This window comes from Chrysoperla carnea, chromosome 2, assembly GCF_905475395.1.
Source record: "Chrysoperla carnea chromosome 2, inChrCarn1.1, whole genome shotgun sequence".
NCBI classification, from domain to species: Eukaryota; Metazoa; Arthropoda; class Insecta; order Neuroptera; family Chrysopidae; genus Chrysoperla; species Chrysoperla carnea.
In genome coordinates, this window is record NC_058338.1 from 32,415,352 (window position 1) to 32,434,773 (window position 19,422).

Below are 19,422 nucleotides of genomic sequence, written 5' to 3' on the forward strand. Positions count from 1 at the left end.
GTATTCTATTTAAATATGTATTCACAGCAGGTGCTTAGAACCTTAAAGACATCAGAAGATTATCTTACTATGATTATTTAAATAAACTCGTGCGTATATATTTATAGAAAACGCTATATAAGTGTTTCTTATAACCTATTCTTGGTCCATGCATGGTCTATTATTAAGTCGACTTAATTTATTGTAATTTTATGTACGTTCAACGTTGTTACATTCCATTTTTCAAGTATATTTCAAATTTTTTTAAATAATAGTTGGATCTAGATTCTAGATAACATCAAAAATTTGGAACAGATTTAAATCTTCGTAACCGGCGGGGGGTGGGAGTATTTTTCCAGTTTTCAAATAAATATTTCGAACAAAATTTATTGGAATTTTACCAAGAAATATTGTTGCTATTTAAAATTTTGCTCTAGCTGTAACGGTTTTCGAATTTTCGAATTATTTGTCATAACTTTTAAAAAATTGTAGAGTTAGAAAAAATTATAAAAAAAACTATCTGTCTTTATTAGTTACAGAAAAGTTTCTATTGAAAATACAACTTTTGTTAGAAAAATTTTTTCATAAACGAAAAACAGATGCGATACAAATTTTGAAATTCGGTACGCAGAATTAAAAATTTTCGCATTTTTATAGACAGATTCGAATTTACCTACACCAAAAACCCTCAGAATGGTATTTTCACCTTCATTTAGTTTTTTAAATACGTGTCGGGAACTCTGGAGGGAAGGGTCACACACTAATTCAAGGAATTTTTGCACTATTTGAAATTTAGAGGGTTTAGTAGGTGCAGAGGATATTATGAAAAATATTAGTGCTGGATTTAAAGGATTAAATTTCTATCAACAAAGCTGTGTAAAACTGTTTCCCACAAAACTTAAAACCGCCATTTTTTATTTTCAACGTATATTAAACGAACGATAACTATTTTAGACCAAACAATTTGATCCAATTTAAGATCAACAAATTTAAATACACAATTACCAAACAAAACAAATGTCTTTTTTGTATTTTGCAAAAGGAAATGGAATTCTTTGCAAGTTCATCGTGATAAACTTGTGTAACATAAAGATATAATAAATTATCTTTTAGCAGTATCATGTTTATATTAAAATAATTAATTCTCTAATCATTTACATAAGATTATGATAAATAATTTTTGCAAAATTAATTAATAAAAATATTTTATTACAGAATGTGGTGGACTATAACCGGAAATTTTGGAAATATCTTACCAATTGATTGGTCAAAATCATATGCTAGAAAAATGCAGTTACAAGCCTTAAATTTAACAGAACCAAAAGTAAGTACAATTTCCGAAAATGTTCTTTGGGAGAAATATAATGTTTTTTTCTATAAAAATTAGCAACAAGGAAGTTTCTAAAATAGTAAGAGTAAAATTAGTGTTACGCGGTCCCAATTACATACACTTTATTTAATAATAAAATTGAAAAAATGAATATAGATTCAAATAATTGGAAAATAGGTGTACCTCTACGCGTTGAAAAAATGAAAATTTTATCAGTAAAATAAACAATGATTATTACATGAGTAATATTGTAAATATTTTATCATTTAGGTATTTTGAAGGTATTAATTACTTTGTAAATATATTAGACGAAATGGAAAACTTATTGAAAAATCTTCTGCTTGGTTTTTTTAAATTTTAATATTAGAAGAAGAGTGGGCAACGATATTAATGATGAGTATGAAAATGTTTGATTTTCTTTCACAAGTTTCAAAAAATTTTAATTGATTTTACTTACCACAAGCCTAAAATATAGGTTATAGATTTTCTTTATTATTCTAATAAAAAAATAATTGAATACCAAATGCAAAAAATATTTTTGTCCAACACTTGACAAAACGGGATCTATATATATAACATCTGATCGCTCAAAAATTGTATTTTTCGGGCTTTCATAAAAGGAAATTTTCTGGTTTTAGAGGACTGCATAAACGGTTTATCATTAAACGTTGGGTATTATAGTTAACGAATTTTTTCTATATATTTCTAGATATTTTTTGGCATCGGACATTCATTCAACACTGTATATCAAAGCAATTTGTACATATGATTGAATGAGAATACTTCTACTCATGAACGAAATAAAGTCCCCTAAGGTGCAGAGATTTAATCAAGAAATGGGAATTTTTTTTCATTTTTATAAAATAAGTTGAAAAAGTAGGTTAGGTTCATAATAATACCGAACAATAATCCATCTACAATTTTGTTCATCATTCTTTCTATACCCAAGAGTGAAACTATGTATGATAAGCACTCCGAATATTATAGAAACTAACTAGAATATAAATGAACTTTCTAATATTGTTTCGGCTTAATTAAATGTTCACAAATCTGAATTAAAAAGCATTATAAATACCTGTGAGAATAATTTTTTATAATCAAAAATCATCTAACTATTTCGTGAACCAATTTTTCTGTGAATTGTTCCACAGATTGGAAACAATTTTTAGAAGATATCATATCCCTCGATTATACAATCGAGCACCTTTTCTAAATAGTAAGGAAGTCAATCCTGTTGTTTAACTAGTGTTGTTTAACTCTGATTTAGAAAAAAAAAAATCATTTTTTAAAGCAATTTTTACCCAAAAAATACAAAAAGCAGACCTCCTGTGACTATTGAACGAGTACTTTTATAAGATATCGATTAAAATGTGTACGAGGGGTGGCATATAGAAGCAATTTCTTTATTCGATACCACTGAAACTAGTAGTTTAATCGATAAATCAACCAAATTTATTGTCTATAAAACATTTAGAGCAAATAGACTACCAAAATTATAAAATTTCACCTCACTTGAAAATCCTTATGACCCTATCATCCTAAAATTACAAGCTCGAATAATAGTTATGATAGACACTGAATTATAAGGAACATATAAAGTGCATACTTAGTGATATAGAAAATTAAATTAAAGTAGCTATTTATACAGATATTTTAATTATTAGTTTAGTTTAAAAAATTATGCAGTTTTCATGCTTAATTAATTGTGAAATATAAATTTTATGTATGGTGATGAGTTTTAAATCATGCTATGAAAGAAAGTTCTATTTTAAACAAATATTTATGTTGATGGGCTTTCACTTATTAATTAAAGTTTTGGATTCCTCAATCTATAAACTTAATGTCCAGCGTACATTGACCGATTAACTTGACCGAATAAAACAAGTTTAAATTTTGCGTTATTAGAAAATATATATAACAGAGACCACCCACATCTTTTTTTAAAATCTTTATTTTATCTTAAACTACATTCATATATACAATCAACTTTATGATGTGGGTGGATTCGGTTACTTCGTTCTTGTTGAAGCGGTGACAGTGGTCAACTATTGATTCAATGTTAGTACTACAATTTATTTTTATTTTTTCAGGATAATTTATCTCCAGAAGATGATTTACTAACGTTGAGCTCTGAAGATGAAGCTGTGGCTAGTGATTTAGATATGCATTCAATGATATTAAGTGGATTGAACCAAGATACAGAACCTATTATTACTGCAGATGAAGTTATTAGAGAAATTGATGACATGATGCAAGAGGATGAATCATTAGAACGTTCACCTGACTCTGATGGTTCATATTTGGATGGTAATGAAGTACTCGAAAAAGGAAAACAAGTACTCAGTTCCCCGTTGTATGAAGACAGTAAGTATTTTATTTAAAAACGTTTTACAGATTGAATTTACTGTAATTTTAATTGATATATTTTTTTGTATTTCAGAATTGAAAGCTTTAAGTCTCTCTCAATTAAATGAATTATATTTGGAATTAGAAGTATTAATACGTGAGTTCTCAGAAACATTAATATCAGAATTGGCATTAAGGGATGAATTAGAATATGAAAAAGAATTGAAAAATACATTTATTTCATTATTATTGGCTGTTCAGAATAAACGAAGACAATATCATGTAGAAAAGAAACGGTCATCTAAAAATAATGCTCAACGTTCGCCTCCATCAGGGCTAGATCCAAAAGTAAGTGACCTTTACCAAATACCTTTACTAATCAATTAATAATTACTCTCTTAATTGATCAGTAAGGTACCCAAATTGTTTTATATAATATGTTTCGTTAACTATAACATACTAAAAATTCGGATCGTTATCTACTAATTTATTTTTTTCTATTACTGCCGAGGGATGGCCCTTAAAAAACCATATAGATACCTTATTTAAAGGAAAATATCCCTACTCATCAAATTTTTTAATTATAATTCATAATATGTTTCTATAAACTAATCAAAAATCAAGGTTAAACAATCGTTTTAATTTGCAGTACCTGACAACTGTTATCCCTTACCATCTTGATAGCGGTCCACCAGATAATCAAGCTTTACAAGTTTTAATAAAAAGTAAGTTTATTTCAAAAAAATTAACATTATTATAAATGGTAATCTTTTCTAATTATAATATTTCTTCTTCAGTTTTGAAGGCTATTAATGAAGACAGTCCAACCGTACCAACGTTATTGACGGATTATATACTAAAAGGTAAATATTCTTACATCATAAGCAATGATGCAATCGAGTCACAGTGTTAGTTCTATGTGATCGAATAATTTCGTCCTATCTCCACAAAAATGTTAATTCAAGAAGTTTTTATCGAGTTGCTTCCTCCTCTAAACAAATTATACATTCTGGTTTCCACCCGTTTGTGAGAACACGATTCAAACTAGTTGATTAGACTATAGACGTTTTACGTTTAGTAAGATTATTCCTTATAATGCATTTGTTTATGGAGATAAATTCACCCTTATCGTGTTCAATTCGGGATAAGTGCATTTTAGTCTACGCAAGGGGTGTCTGCTCCCTGAGAATGTCATCTAACTATATCTTCTCTAGGTCGTGTGTTTAAATATATACTCTAAGTTGTAAAAAAGCGGATTATTATACACCTTAGACCCACCCAATAATAGTTAGTCTAACTGTGTAGGTCAAATTTCAGTTACTATAGTTTAAGCTACCATCCGATTTGTCATAACCATTGAAATAAGTGAAATGGCCGGGAAAGGCAAAATACGCGGGATTGCTTTAATAAATAAGAGGGTATTGAAGGTAGACAAATAAATTAACATTATCGCCGCCAATTCGTTTTACTTGTAAAATCGATTGACTCACATTACTGGTGCGTGCTCATTTGGTTGAATGTTGAATTATTCCAAGAACTAAAACCTTCAACATTAAATTGCGAAATTCCAACTAATTAATTAATTAATTTGTAGACAATTGACTAAGTTATTTATTTTTTGTATACTTGAAGAATCTAGCTATCGATTTGAAAAGAAGTTGTTTAAATAATTGCATCATTGTTTAGAATAAATAAAAATTAAATTAAAGCTTTCCAAAAGTTATTTTAAGTAGTTATCTCAGAAGTTTGAATAGATAAAACGATTATATTATCAATATCCGAGGCTTATACTACTTTTGGAACAACATTCAATACTTATCGATATAAATAACTAATAAACATTTTTTTCTTTTACAGTTTTATGTCCAACATAATTTATGACGTAGAAAATTAAATAATAAACTTTAAATAAACTTCTACTTATTAAAATAATCCACCGAATAAAAAAACTATGAAAATATAATCAAATATCTCTAACAAAATATTATTAATTGTAACCTCTTTCACCACAATTCAACATTTCAAAACGAAAGAATAATGGAACAAATCGCCTTCTATATTTTAATTTGAGACCTCTATAAAATTATATACTATATTATGTACAAAGGCATACTTTAAGTACCTAAAACATAAAAAATGCCTTCATGGAAATATTGTTAAAAAATATCGTCTACAAGAAAACTTCAACAAATTAAAAATTTGTAGTAAAACAAGTTGTGAAGTAACTTATAAAAATTGTTAAATATAATCCGTCATAATGAAAACTCTAAATTTTATTCCAAATGTCACGTCAGGCAACAAAAATTACATAGATTAGCTGCACTTAATTAGTGATACCTTAAAGCTAGTTTGAAATTCAGCGTGGAGTGACTTCATAATTAGCGATCGTCTTTTTGGTTATAACATTGATCAATTCGTGAGCAGTTGCTAGTTAATGATTTCAAGTAACTTGATTAGTTAGAATAACGATAGCTTACTAATCGAGTGCTGAAATAATATATTAAACACGATAAATTTTGTTTAAGGTTTCTTGTAGACGACAATATAATGTATCAAATTAAAAAAATAGAGATATATGTATTATTAACTTGCACTTCTATTTCAAAACAAAAAAAGGCAAGATTTATTAAAATCGCCCACTCTCTCTCCTTATTGTTAGTGGAATTTATTTGAAAAATCATATAAGAACTGTTACGTGTTGTGCTAAAAAACTTATTGTATAATTGTTGTTATAAGAATTATAATATAAAAATTTTGAAATTCATTACTATTGAATTTCAAGGCTTCTGCTCATAGTCATTTAAGGATGCTAAGTACTATCTTAGTGCCTGTTGTTTCATTTTATAGTAAATTGCCCATTGAAGAGATTGTAAAGATTTGAGGGCAACAATTTTATTTGTTTCCACTCAAAGCGGTTTGTATTCGCAAGTAAAATAGTTAGTTGGCAGCGATTTGAACAACAGAACAGTGTGCACTAAGATAGTAATTATCGCGCTTACATCAAAGAAAAAAAAATTCACTGTCAGTTTACAATAACAATTAAGATAAAATTTGTGACTAATTTTTTTTCTAGAGTTAACATGACATAACTTTTTTTTTTTAAATCTGTAATGAATTATTTTTTCGTTCGTTATTTCAATAACACATTTTAAAAGTTAACATGTTAAATGTTAATCCAAAACTGTGCCCCCAAACTAGAAATTAAAATAAGTATAAAATAAGCATTCATCGATTTAAGTGAATGTTTTTACAACAATTATAGAATAAAATAAATAATAATTAAAATGAATATTAAATGTATTCTCAAAGACATTTAATATATATTTTATGAAAGCAATAAAGCAATTTTGACTTCTTTTATATAAGAAACCTGCCATACATACCATATTTAGATAATGTTTAATAATATAGATGAGCAAATTAATTTTTCTTTTTAGTTGATACGTAACGTACATAGAATTTAAAAATTAAGGCATCGGCCACATTGAGAATTTTGATTACCATAGTAACATAGAACACAATTAACAAGAATTCCGCTCGGTTTCTTTTACTGACTCGAAAAAGACACGTTGGGTTTTGTAAACCGTGCGGAAATCCTTTTAGTTGCTGTTGATTGGACGTCTTCCAACGTCAACGTTCTACGTCTCAATGTAGCTGAGAGCTCTTATTTGATAAAAATTATTTGACATAATGTTTAAGCAGGTCATTATTTACGTTAAACACTGCATAAACACCTTAAGAATAAACTCTTGAAAATTACTTTTAAGTTATATAAATTTTTCGTATTTGTGAATAAAATAACTTTATAATTACTGTAACATATTATTTAAAAAGAGATAAATATTGTCGTATATTAAATTAATTTATAAATATATAAGGTGTTTGAAAATTTGTACATGTTCTTAGAAATTAATCGAAGTGTGGATCGGTATGACTTTGGAAAATTTAAAAATAACTTATTCTTATTCACTCATATATTAGGAACTCAACTTACTACTAATTAGGCTGTGGTCACACAAACATAGATTTCAACGAATATTAAATTTAATGTAAGTTGATTTCAATTGGTGGGTGGGTGTTTGTTAGAATTACATTGTGTTAAACGGAGCTACAACATGCGTGAAAATCAACGCTCGTGGGAACAATTCTATTGAGCATATCGTATGGCTAATAAAAAGCAAGTTGTGAAAGTGTATTAGTTTTGACGCCCGTATGACCACATCCTAAACTGTAAACTATATACATTTCTGACAGAAAATAAACTTTCAAACATTTCTATATAAAAGAATGGTGCAGAATTTTTTTTTTCAAAACCGTTTACTTTTTTTTTGTTTTTCAAATCAATCTAGTCTAATAAAATAATAACTAGAAAATGTAAGAAACTAAATGTTTTTAAGTTAAGAAAAAAAATTCATGTTTGAAGTGATATTATTTTAGTGATTTTTTTTTGTATATGTTCAAAGTTTTCTTTTTTTTTTTTATTCATTTATATATAAATATGCTTAAGAAATAAGATTGTGCAATTAATGTAATAAATTAGTTTTTAACGAAAATTTTGGTACAGTAATAATGGATATCATAATTTGGTGAAAAAATTAGGTGTTATTATTATAAACTGAACGATTGCTTTAACTAAATTCAGAAAATTTATGAGCTTGCATAAACCGTGCAGTTAAATTTATATTTAAAGCATTTATAATATGCGTTTCTAGAATTTTGCATGCAAAACTGGTACCGTTTAAAACAAAGCATCATCGCATCAATTCTTTCTTTATTAAAATAACAAACACTTAATAACACGAATAAATAAAAACCAAAATGTTCATTCAGACGTCGATAACAAATATCAAAAAAAATGTTTAATAATTACCGCCGGAACTTAATAAAATACGAATAATTATCGAACTTTAGAAATTACAAACATCAGGCAAATGGGTAATTATCAAATTAGACCAATTTGATACAAAAATATTATACTCAAGTATTATCGCCTTTTTTTTAAATACCTAGAGACTATAGAACTAACTAAATTATTTAAAATGCTACAAAAACTTATCAACCAGGGGCAATCATTAAAAATAGTGAGGTTTTGAAAATAATAAATAAATTCTTAATCAAATCATTATAATAGTTTAGAATCTAATCTTTATATTGGAGGTTCTCAGAATGATTCGGGTGTGATATATTTTTCAAATAAGAATTGACATTGAAAGTCTATGGTCAGTTATACAAAGGTATTATCTAAAACATAATGTAACATTCCAAAAGAAAAATTTGTCCGTCCTCCTTACACCGTCCGACCTATTATTTAAAATTTATAAGGTATAACTTTCGAACAGATCGGGCTAGGAGGCTTAAACTATAAATTCAAAATTATTTTTAATACATTGAGTTGAACGATACTAAACACTTAAAAAGTTGTAATGAGCGTAATTTTATTAACTATTAAATATTAACCACCAAATTATGGTATTTATTACTTTCTGTTAAATATAATTAAAAAATTAATTATGTAATTTTGACGTAAAAATAATTGACTGAAATATGCGAGGAATGATATTATTAATTTTAATATGTTTTTTTTTTTTTTTTTTTATTATCAAACATAAATAATTCAATTTATTTATCAAACTTTTGCGTAACTTAACAAAACGAATCAAAAAAAATATTATGTATTAAACTGAAAAATAAGAGTTAACAAAGGGTACTTGATAATTAGAATTGAATTATTTTTTAAATTATGCATAATCTTGCCAGAAAATGACATAATGTTTAAAAAAAATTGCAATTATAGTTCTGCGTTTCAATGCTAATACGCATATGTTTATGCTATTTATATAAGTGAATTATTATACTATTTTTGATTCTGTGAAAATCCATCTGTTTTAAACAAATGTATGCGAACGCTATTATTTATAAATAAAATTGCTTCCTAAAATCATTTGTCATTTTATTTTATTTTAACAATATTTATCAATGTTTGAAAGTTACCATTGATGGAAGATTTTGAAGTGCCAAGTATTACAACTAATTCGTTGTGTGCGTAGTCATGGTAGGGACAATAAAATCGACGCCAGCGCTTCCAGTGTAATATTTTGTCATTAAAGGAGGCTGTTATGACTATTTTGCAATCCTTTACATGTAAATGTTATGGTGAATGTTCAATTAAAATTATTGAAAAATAACAATTAATTAAACTTGTTGCATTAAAAATTGTGAAAATAAGAGACCAGATCGCACAACTAAATTTTTTTAAATGTAAATTATCATAATTATTTGTTTAAATTTGTTAGATAAATGCAATCCACACAATTATATATGGATTCATACAATTATATGAATAAATCAGTGTAACGTTACCATGAAACGCGTCCAATAAAACTCAAGCACGGTGCGAATTCCACTGAATACGGATCTAATAATAAATTCGCGAGTAGGGTGTACCCATCCGCGTCGCTGTACAACTTAACTTTAAAAACAAAGACTACCGCGTTATAGCCTTCGCTTCCTTATTCTCACTTAATTCCCCTTTTGTGTGCCATTTAATGGGTTTTAATTTTTTTATGTGGAATCCAAATTTTTAAAAAATATAATAGTATTCATTCTGTAGGCGAAAGGATTTTTAAAATCGGTTAAGTAGTGTACTCAAAAATGGCGGATTTTCATTCAAATTTTCAACCCCTATTTCACCTCCTTATGGATAGAATTTCGCAAAATAAATAAAATACCTACAGACTTATCTGATGTCTACGTCATACAAAGAACACACCCGCCAAGTTTCAGGTCTCTACGATCAGCGGTTTAGGAGGCTGTGCGGTGATCCGTCTATTTGTACATGAACCTTTTATTTGTGGCTTCCAACAAAACCCCAAAGGTCCCCATCAATCCAAATGCCGCTACAAAAGTTATCCGAGTTCAAACGTAACAAAATACGATTTTTCGCGAATATTTCGTTAACGATCACTGCTATCGAAAAAATAGTTGTTATCAAATTTATACATTCGGTAATTTCCAACAAATAACAAACAATTACTTTTTTTTCGTGAGAGTAACGGTTTTTAAGAAAATAAATAAAATGTAGATATAAATGAAATAAACATTACAAAAAGATTGGATGGTCAACATCAAAAATTTTTGAATTAACTAGTTTAATTTCTAGTTAATGATGAATAATTCAACCCTGCAACCCAGCAAACTATTGTACCAACCTTTTTACATAGAAATAAGAAATATTTACAGGAAGTTGTAAATTTTCTTGCGGTTTTAGATCATTAATAACCTTTTTGAAATACACATATTTCTTTTACACTTCAGTTCTCTTCTCACATATTTTTCTATGCTCTTCAAAAATTTTCCTAGTTGGAAAAAATATTTTCATTGCACGTACGATTTTATTATCAAATGATTTAATTCGAACGAGACAATTCTACACTACAATATTAATTTGTCTGGTTGGTAACCAAGTGTAAGACAAGGTCAAATTTCCCTAGACTGAATAGAAATATGGCGTGCGTTATTGTAATTAGCGATACTTAACATTTTTAAAGTTCACAATTTAATTTTACTCGTAATTTTAAAAATTTGTGTTGTGCCTCAAAGTTTTATTATTTGAAGAGATGGTGGATTTGGATAATTCCATGGTATTGTATGGAGAGGTTAGTAAAATTTCTTTATTAAAAAACATTTCCTATAAATTTTAATAAGATAATAGTTATATATTTTTTGAGTTAAAATACAAGACAATTAATCCAGTAATTGTTGAAAAATTTCAATTTTAAATATATCAAGAAGAAAAATTAGGTTAAGAAAGTTCGTAACGACGCCATTCAGACAGCGCGCAATATGTCAAAAGTAATAAATCTGACAGTTTATCTTTCATTATGTAGGAAACCGAACGACTTGATAGAATTTTACCAATCAACCCTGTACATGGAAGAAATTGGACACATACAATGCGACGATCAATGCAAGAAATCATCCCTGGAGTATTTTTAGGACCCTATTTGTCAGCATCTAAATCACATTTAGAATCACTTTTACAAAATGGTATTACACATATTGTGTGCGTAAGGCAAGAAGATGAGGCCCATTTTATAAGGCCTAATTTTTTGGATACATTTAAATATTTAATAGTTGAGTTGGCGGATTCAATTTATGAAAGCATTATACCACATTTTTCGCAAGTTCGTAAATTTTTACAAGAATGTAGATCAGAAGGCGGCAAAGTTTTAATACATGGAAATAATGGCATATCAAGAAGTGCAGCACTTGTACTTGCTTATATAATGGAAGAATATTGTTTGACTTTCAAGTAAGTTTCGTTTAGAATTATAATTTACAATTTTAATTAAGGACGTACATGCGTCAACGATGTCAGTAGGGAAATACAGAAAATTATGATTATAAAAAATAAAAAAGTTTTAATGAATTAAGAAAATAAAACTCATGACAAATTAATTTCGTTGAATTTTAAGTTTAAGAAGTGATAAAAACCAAGATTATTATACATAGGACTAAACCACGGATCTAGTAATTATAGTAGGAATGTAGTATAAAGTCCTACTTTAGACGAGAGGGTGTATCACTCAGGGGGGAAGCAATGTGCCTACTTTTGATTGGCTGCGGTTCTCATTTGCGGGAAATTCAAATAGAACGATAATATTTCGTGTGTTTTAGATTTTAATATTTCTATATCCATGCTTTTAGATTGCTCAAGCAATATGCCTGCTTTGGATTGGCTGCGGCTGTTCGCGCTCTCAATTACGAGAGAATTTAAATGGGTAACGAATTCTGCGTCTGCAAAATCTTTTACCCTAAGGAAAAAAATGTATGTAACTAACTACCCTTGGATGAAGGAATATACCTTTAATATTCCTATGACGGACTAATTACCTAAAGAATATATCGTAAATAATTCGTAAAATAATAAAAATAAAATTTCACTTATTTAAATTAAGATTAGGTTCACGGGTACATAATTCAATACATAAATAAGTAATAATTTCCCCAAATAAATTTGTACATTAATTTCATATTTTAAAAATTCTATAATACGTTGAAATTTAGTATTGAAAATTAATCAACGTATTTTCGAGACATTCTCTTAAGCCTTCTTTTGAATTTCATTAGTTAACTTATAATAGTTGTAACACTGGGATTGAAGATTGAATATTCACTAAATTGAATAGAATATTGTTGCGTTTAGGTTACTTATATCGTTGAAAAAATTGTTTTAAAACAAGCATAAATACTTCACATATTTATTTTTCTTTACAAATTTTACTTTTCTTTTGAATATAAGATTATTTATTTATGTTGTCCACATATGTCAACCATATGTCAAACATGTTTCCATGCTTACAAACGAATCAAAAACGCTTAAAGAAGGCTTTGAGCATACTTTCAGCATGCGCCTAGTTAACAGCCAATAGAAAGTAGGCACAATGATATCCTGCCTCTTCCCCCTGAGTGTGACTCATCCCACTCGGTTATACTCCATCCCTTTTAAAATATTCCTATATCCATGGACTAAAGGGACAGGCCTATGGTATTTTCTGATCAATTTTTATTTTTTTGAGTGACATGTATCTCGTTTGAATATCTGCAAACTGCTTGAAGCAAATAAATTACAAGTATATTTTGTTTTCCAATGAAACGTGCAATTCCACAAACTTAATCTCTACAATAAATAATATTTATGTATTTTACATTACAGAGAAGCTTTTAAAGTTGTACAAGATCGAAGATATTGTATCAATCCAAATGCAGGATTTATAGCACAACTAGAAGAATTTGAACCAATTTTACGGGCACGACGCACATTTCAATTAGGACAGTGTTCTTCAGGTAATCAACGAGCGGATAAACGAAGACGTGACCATGAAGAAGATAATTTAGATTGCATTCCCATACCACCGCCACCAAGTCCAGTAAATGGACAACATGGCGGTTCGATAGAATCCATGGATATTGGATTCTGTACGTAGTAACTATTTACGTACAACACTTTCATATATTTATTTTCTTATCAGAATTACTGATACGCGACTTTTATGCACCTAGATTTTATTACTTTATTTGTTTAAAGTCTCTCTGTAATTTTTAAATTATGAAATATTGGAATCATACTCCATGGTTTTATTAGAATATTTTTTTATTTTGTAAATAATTTTTTTTTAACGTTAAATTAGGCATAATACAATCGTTATTTTTTTTTTTTTTTTAATTCTTTGAAAGCAGATTCTATCGAAATAAATAAAATAATTCAATTAGTCACTTGTAATGTGGTGACGCTATTCATTCGGTTTGGATCGTCGCATTTTTATTTGTAGTTAATAATTCTTGCGTGTTTTTATAATTCTATCTTTTAACCCTTATTTATTCTTTTGTGCAATAATAAAAAGTGTTTTCATTAAATAATAGACCATTGTGACCGTGATTGTAGATAATAGTTCATTTTCTCCATATGCGTCAAATATTCATAACGTAAAGTACAGGCGCTTGTATATTACGTAAACTAGTAAGTCCATTCGTTACGTATAGTAGAGAATAAATCAACTTTGTATTAGAGTTAAGACTCAAAAGAAATAATTTTATCAAATATAATTGTGCATACTCTTACGTATATTGAACTATCCCAACGATACTTAATTTTATATTATAAACCAAAGTCATCAAGCTTTTATTTTAATCAAACAAGTAACTATTGATCTGTTCTTCAATATAATTTAATCTACAGTTTTATTTTAAATTTTCAAAGTATCATTAAATCTATTTATGTGTGACTTACAATTATCGTATTATTGTACAGTTATGATACATCGGAAAGTATATTTTACGGCAGGTTGAGTCTACATAAAGAAATGTTTTTTACATGATGAAATTCGGATTGATTGTTCGTATGAAACTTTAATATGTTTCATTCCCCAGGGATTCAAAGATTTGAAATTTTTGATCAAAACTATCCTATTTGAAGAGGTTTGGCGTACATTTTTTTAAAAGCGAAAGAGCCCCCTATTTAATTTTCATCTGAGGGAAAATAATTATGATGACAACTTAAAATACATTTTATAAAAAACATACATATAACTACTTGCCAGAATCAAATCTGATAACAGGAAAAACTCCACTTATGGCATTCAATCAGTTCTTTTGATGTGTTAGTTAATTTTTTTTAATTTGTGAGCAGTAATAATGGCAATTCAATATAAAAATTAGTAAGTTTATATAAGTTTTGATCATTATTTGCCTAAGGTTGGAACTTGAAGGACTCATTCCTAAAGCTCTCTTGCCAAAAACGTCTATAAAATCAGATTAATTATTTACGAAAACTATTCCCGTAAAAAAAATTTTAAATGGTTTATTTTCTTAAATATTACAAAATTGAATTTAAATAGAATATAACGAATTAAATGCTTTTAACACATTTATGAGTTTCAATTAATTTTTTTAATGATTGTATTTATTCTTATCGAAATATTCCAATATTTCTAAATTTATTAATTACATCACTGTTTATAATTTTTTTTAAAATTAGTATGTCTGTGATATGTATAAAAAATGGGAGTTAATTAGTTTTAAAAGAAATTATTGAAGGCGAGCTATTATGCATTTATATTATGATTTTCCTCTGTCTTTAATTATATTTTGGATGTATTAATCTTGAGATACTTACTTTCTTTGATTGCTTTCATATTTTTATTTTTCCGTAATCATCGATATTTTATACATGCGAAAATTGTGGAAGTATCCAAAGAATAAAGCAACACACTTTGTTTGTATAATGAAGTGTACTTTTTTCATTCTAATTATTGCGATTTTAAATGTTTAGAATGGAAATTGAGAAGGGTTTTTCTAATTATGACGCCAAATATTTTTTTAAAACTAGTATAATAAAATTAGTTTTATTTTTTTTTTAAATTATAAATATTAGTTTTTACTTTTCATATACATTTTTTCGACCCTCATAGAAATCAAAATTTTATTTTGAATAATTTTGTGAATTTAATTTAATTTTCTCGCGCTCTTTTTTCACTAGTGAATTGAGATGACTCGGCAATGTCTTGAAATAGCTATGGTCAGAAAATAAAGGCTTTTTCAGATACATCCAACAAGATGTTATTAATCGGGAAATTATTTTCATAATTCATTTTTTCGTAAACAGAATAAAATTACATAAACAAGTATTATTAAGAAATGTAGACTTTTTTTTTAAATTAAAGTAGTACTTACAGTTGGGAATGATTTGATATAAGCGGGATGTATGTTCTCTGTAAAACAACGTCAAACGCTGACATAATGTATATATTTGGTAACGTCGCGCATTCAAAACCCTACTATAGCCAACAAAAAACCATGAAAATGGTCAACAAAAGTTAGACGATAGTGATCTACCTGTTAATTTTGCAAAGTTTCGAAAAATACATACAAGAAATATAATATAGAATAGGGCAAGAGTTATGGTTCGATATTTCAATTGTGCTTAGATGGTTCGATATCTCAGTTGGTTTCATCATTGCCAAACTTCCACATCAAGTGACGTTGTTTGTGTAAAATATCTAATCCAATAACATATTCACATTTTTCTAAATTATTGCTTTAAGTTTTGACAGTAAATAAATAAGTTTGCCGAGAACATATATCTAAAATTACATCGAAATCCTGTTCAAATCGTTCAATTGTAAGTACTACCTTAATATTGAACTCATTACGCAGAATATCAAACATAGTATGAATAGATCGTTATTTTTAGCAAACTTTAATAATAGAACTCAATGTAAAGAAAGATGCAACAGAAAATTTCTTTAATTATTCGTTAAAAGTCACAATTTTACGTATCAATAGATTAATTTGGCTTGTGATATTTTATCTAGAAAATATGATTTTATTAATGAAAAAAAATTTGACAATATTTTCTTAATCAGAAAACGACGAAACCTAATTTTATTTTTTGTATTTAAAAACCTCGGATATAAACTCTTGTTTTTTTGAAAACGAATGTATTTGTTTATTAATAGATATTTAAAAAACTTTCTAAAATTTACAAATTGACTATTCATAATCGCCAAAATAATTTTAAAATAATAAATGCATCTTCCCAAATGTTTTTTATACTTAATATAAATAAGCCTTCAATATACTTAAAATTGTATCGCGTATTTGCTAAAAATCTAAATTAGGAGAGCTAAATAGGTAAAGTTTCGGTATATCCTAATCGTAAGGATTTTATGTTAATATATTTTTTGAATTTATATATATATATTTGGTAGAATATGAGATTTTCGAAATATGTCCCACTGTTTTTATAAAATAACCTTTTTTCAATTAAAATTTCATCAATCCGCATTATTTTATAGAGAAGCTTCTCTATTTTCGAAATGAATTTCTGCCAAATTTTCGAAAACATAATTCTAACAAAATATGTTTGCTTTTTTATACGAAACAACTTTTTATTGTAAAATGTTTTTCTATCTGTTATAAGTAACGAATCCAAGGTGGCTTTTAGATTATCCTGAAGATTAAGGTCAAATTCAAATTGTCTAAAAGATTTCTTTTACAAGTCCACACTTTTAACTTTGAAATTTTGTTTCTACATTTTAAGATTTTCCCGATTATCGATATAAAATAGGCCCACTTAGTATAAAAACATCAAAACAATAAACCAAAATAGTTACTACGTTATCATATATGTTTGTCTTTATCTGTGGCTAACACATTTTAACATAAATATAAATTCTATATTATTACAATAATGAACGAAATAAGGAATCTAGCAACAGATAAGAACAAAAGAACATGATGACATAAAAACTATTTTGGTCTATAAATTTTAAGTTGGATTTTACAAATTTTAGCAAATATGCGATATTTAAGAAATTTAATGTTTGACGTCATTAATTACACAATTATGTATGTATAACTGGAACCATGGTAATTGTGCATTAGTCATTTAAAGCTGGCAAAATTTCGAAATTTTTCGTTTGTTACTAAAATAATGTTAATTACACAATTACCATGATAATACATTTTTGAAAATGTTATGTGAGGTTGTATAGATTATGATTGAATGATATTGCTCGGCTTCAACAACAAAATGTAATATATTAATTAAATATAATATATAATATATATATATATTTTTGTAAATTTTATAATAAAAAAAACTATTAAAATTATTCTAATATTAAGGATATTCATATTGTAATTACAAGTAGTAAAATTTTGTTTGTAATATTTTTTTTGTTTTTAATTACTGTAATAATGTATATTTTCATGTTGAATTATTATATACATATAAAAATAGACATTTGTTTTTCTTTATATGTAGAAATAAAACTTTACAGGATGAAAACTACCAAAAGTATTGACACAGGCTATTAACCCCAAAAATATTAAAATAGGCTACAGAGTTAAACAACTCGTCAGGTTATTAAGGTATTGAAAAATGAACTGGATAAACGTTGTTGGGGATACAAGGTATAACGGTAATTTTCTGTTCGACCTAAAAGACCATTTTCAAGATGAAATAATAAAGATCATTTTCATTTCTTTTCGTTGGTAAAAATAAGAAACTTGTATGAAATATGTTTTTCCTAGACAATCAAGTTTTGAGTTTTTTACAAGAGAAAACTAATAAAATAGAGAATTTTTAGAGAAAATTATTCTGATCCTGACCCCACTGACAGATCAATTATTGAAATTCTTTCAAAAAATAGTTCTAGTCTACTTATATTGCCAGTCACTATTATTTCGAAAAAAAAAACTATATTTTGATTCACAAACTCAAACTGATTGCCTTTTCTACCAACGATAAAATTAATCAATGGTATCCGGCTTTTTTTATATTTTAATTTTTTACTTTAGTAAAATTTGATTACGACAGAGGATGAAAATAAACAATATAAATATTTAAAAAAATTTAGTTCATAAATGTTAATTAAATTTCAATTCAAAAATTAAATATCGTACAAATTGTTTGGTCGAGTGGACGACTGAACAAGTTACTAGTTTTTTCTCTGCACTACTACAGTAATGTTGCTTAACAACAATTAATGTTCAATACTGTATTACCGTTTAACATTACATGTGCACAAAAGTCGGCCTGATATGACAATCGGAGTTTACAATTTTTATCTAGTAACTAAAATGTGATTATTTCATATTATGACTTAAATTACAAAAAACAGTTACCTTATCTCAAAATTAATTTGAAGTTATTTACGAAAATTTTGAATTCATGAATTAACCGATTGTTTTATTACCATTTGTAATAACATATATTTTTTAACCTTTAGATCGAAGTGAGTTCCATTCACTTTTTTCTGCGACCAGTTTATTCAATGAACTATTTTTTATACATACAACTTCTCAATAGTGCTTTCCTCGATTCGTATAGAAAATACGTTAGTGAGAACACTTCTTGTAAAGGATACGTTTTTAAAATTAGTATATCTGTGATATGTATAAAAAAATGGGAGTTAATTAGTTTTAAAAGAAATTATAAAAGGCGAGCTATATAGAAAATACGTTAATGAGAACGCTTTTTGTAAAGGATTTTACGTTCTTAAAATTTGTTGCTTGTCTTTGTATTTTACATATTTTCGTAGATATTTACAATGAGATGCTTTTCGAGTTACAATCTCTCCTCTTCTGCACTTGGGAAGAGTTGCCACGGTGGCAACCTTCAACTAAAGTCAATAAACTTAACATTAATCAAAGGTGAATACGTGAGTTCAAATTAATCAATTTCACAAGACACTCTCTTGATT

At 27.2% G+C, this 19,422-nt stretch overlaps 2 protein-coding genes across 2 annotated transcripts in view; both read left to right on the forward strand.

Annotated features, from left to right (window-relative positions):
• Positions 1-7,453, forward strand: part of LOC123293235 (fasciculation and elongation protein zeta-2) — a 63,149-nt gene extending 55,696 nt beyond the window's left edge. Inside the window, exons 2-7 of the mRNA XM_044873985.1 lie at positions 1,195-1,303; positions 3,400-3,673; positions 3,750-4,003; positions 4,305-4,380; positions 4,453-4,518; positions 5,513-7,453. Coding sequence (XP_044729920.1) covers positions 1,195-1,303; positions 3,400-3,673; positions 3,750-4,003; positions 4,305-4,380; positions 4,453-4,518; positions 5,513-5,529 — 796 coding nt within the window. The 3' untranslated portion in view covers positions 5,530-7,453. The remainder of the gene's footprint in view (positions 1-1,194; positions 1,304-3,399; positions 3,674-3,749; positions 4,004-4,304; positions 4,381-4,452; positions 4,519-5,512) is intronic.
• A 3,695-nt stretch (positions 7,454-11,148) lies between these two features.
• LOC123293832 (serine/threonine/tyrosine-interacting protein B-like) lies at positions 11,149-13,759 on the forward strand. Its single transcript, XM_044874767.1, has 3 exons — positions 11,149-11,310; positions 11,542-11,966; positions 13,371-13,759. Exons 1-3 carry the CDS (start codon positions 11,272-11,274, stop codon positions 13,639-13,641), a joined length of 735 nt encoding a protein of 244 aa, XP_044730702.1. The 5' UTR covers positions 11,149-11,271; the 3' UTR covers positions 13,642-13,759.
• Positions 13,760-19,422: the final 5,663 nt, after the last annotated feature.

Excerpts from the sequence above, each read along its gene's own strand:
- LOC123293832 (XM_044874767.1), top strand. The coding sequence starts at position 11,272 with ATGGTGGATTTGGATAATTCCATGGTATTGTATGGAGAG. Across the intron at positions 11,311-11,541 it reads CCATGGTATTGTATGGAGAG|GAAACCGAACGACTTGATAG; the intron begins GTTAGTAAAATT and ends TTCATTATGTAG. Across the intron at positions 11,967-13,370 it reads GAATATTGTTTGACTTTCAA|AGAAGCTTTTAAAGTTGTAC; the intron begins GTAAGTTTCGTT and ends TTTACATTACAG.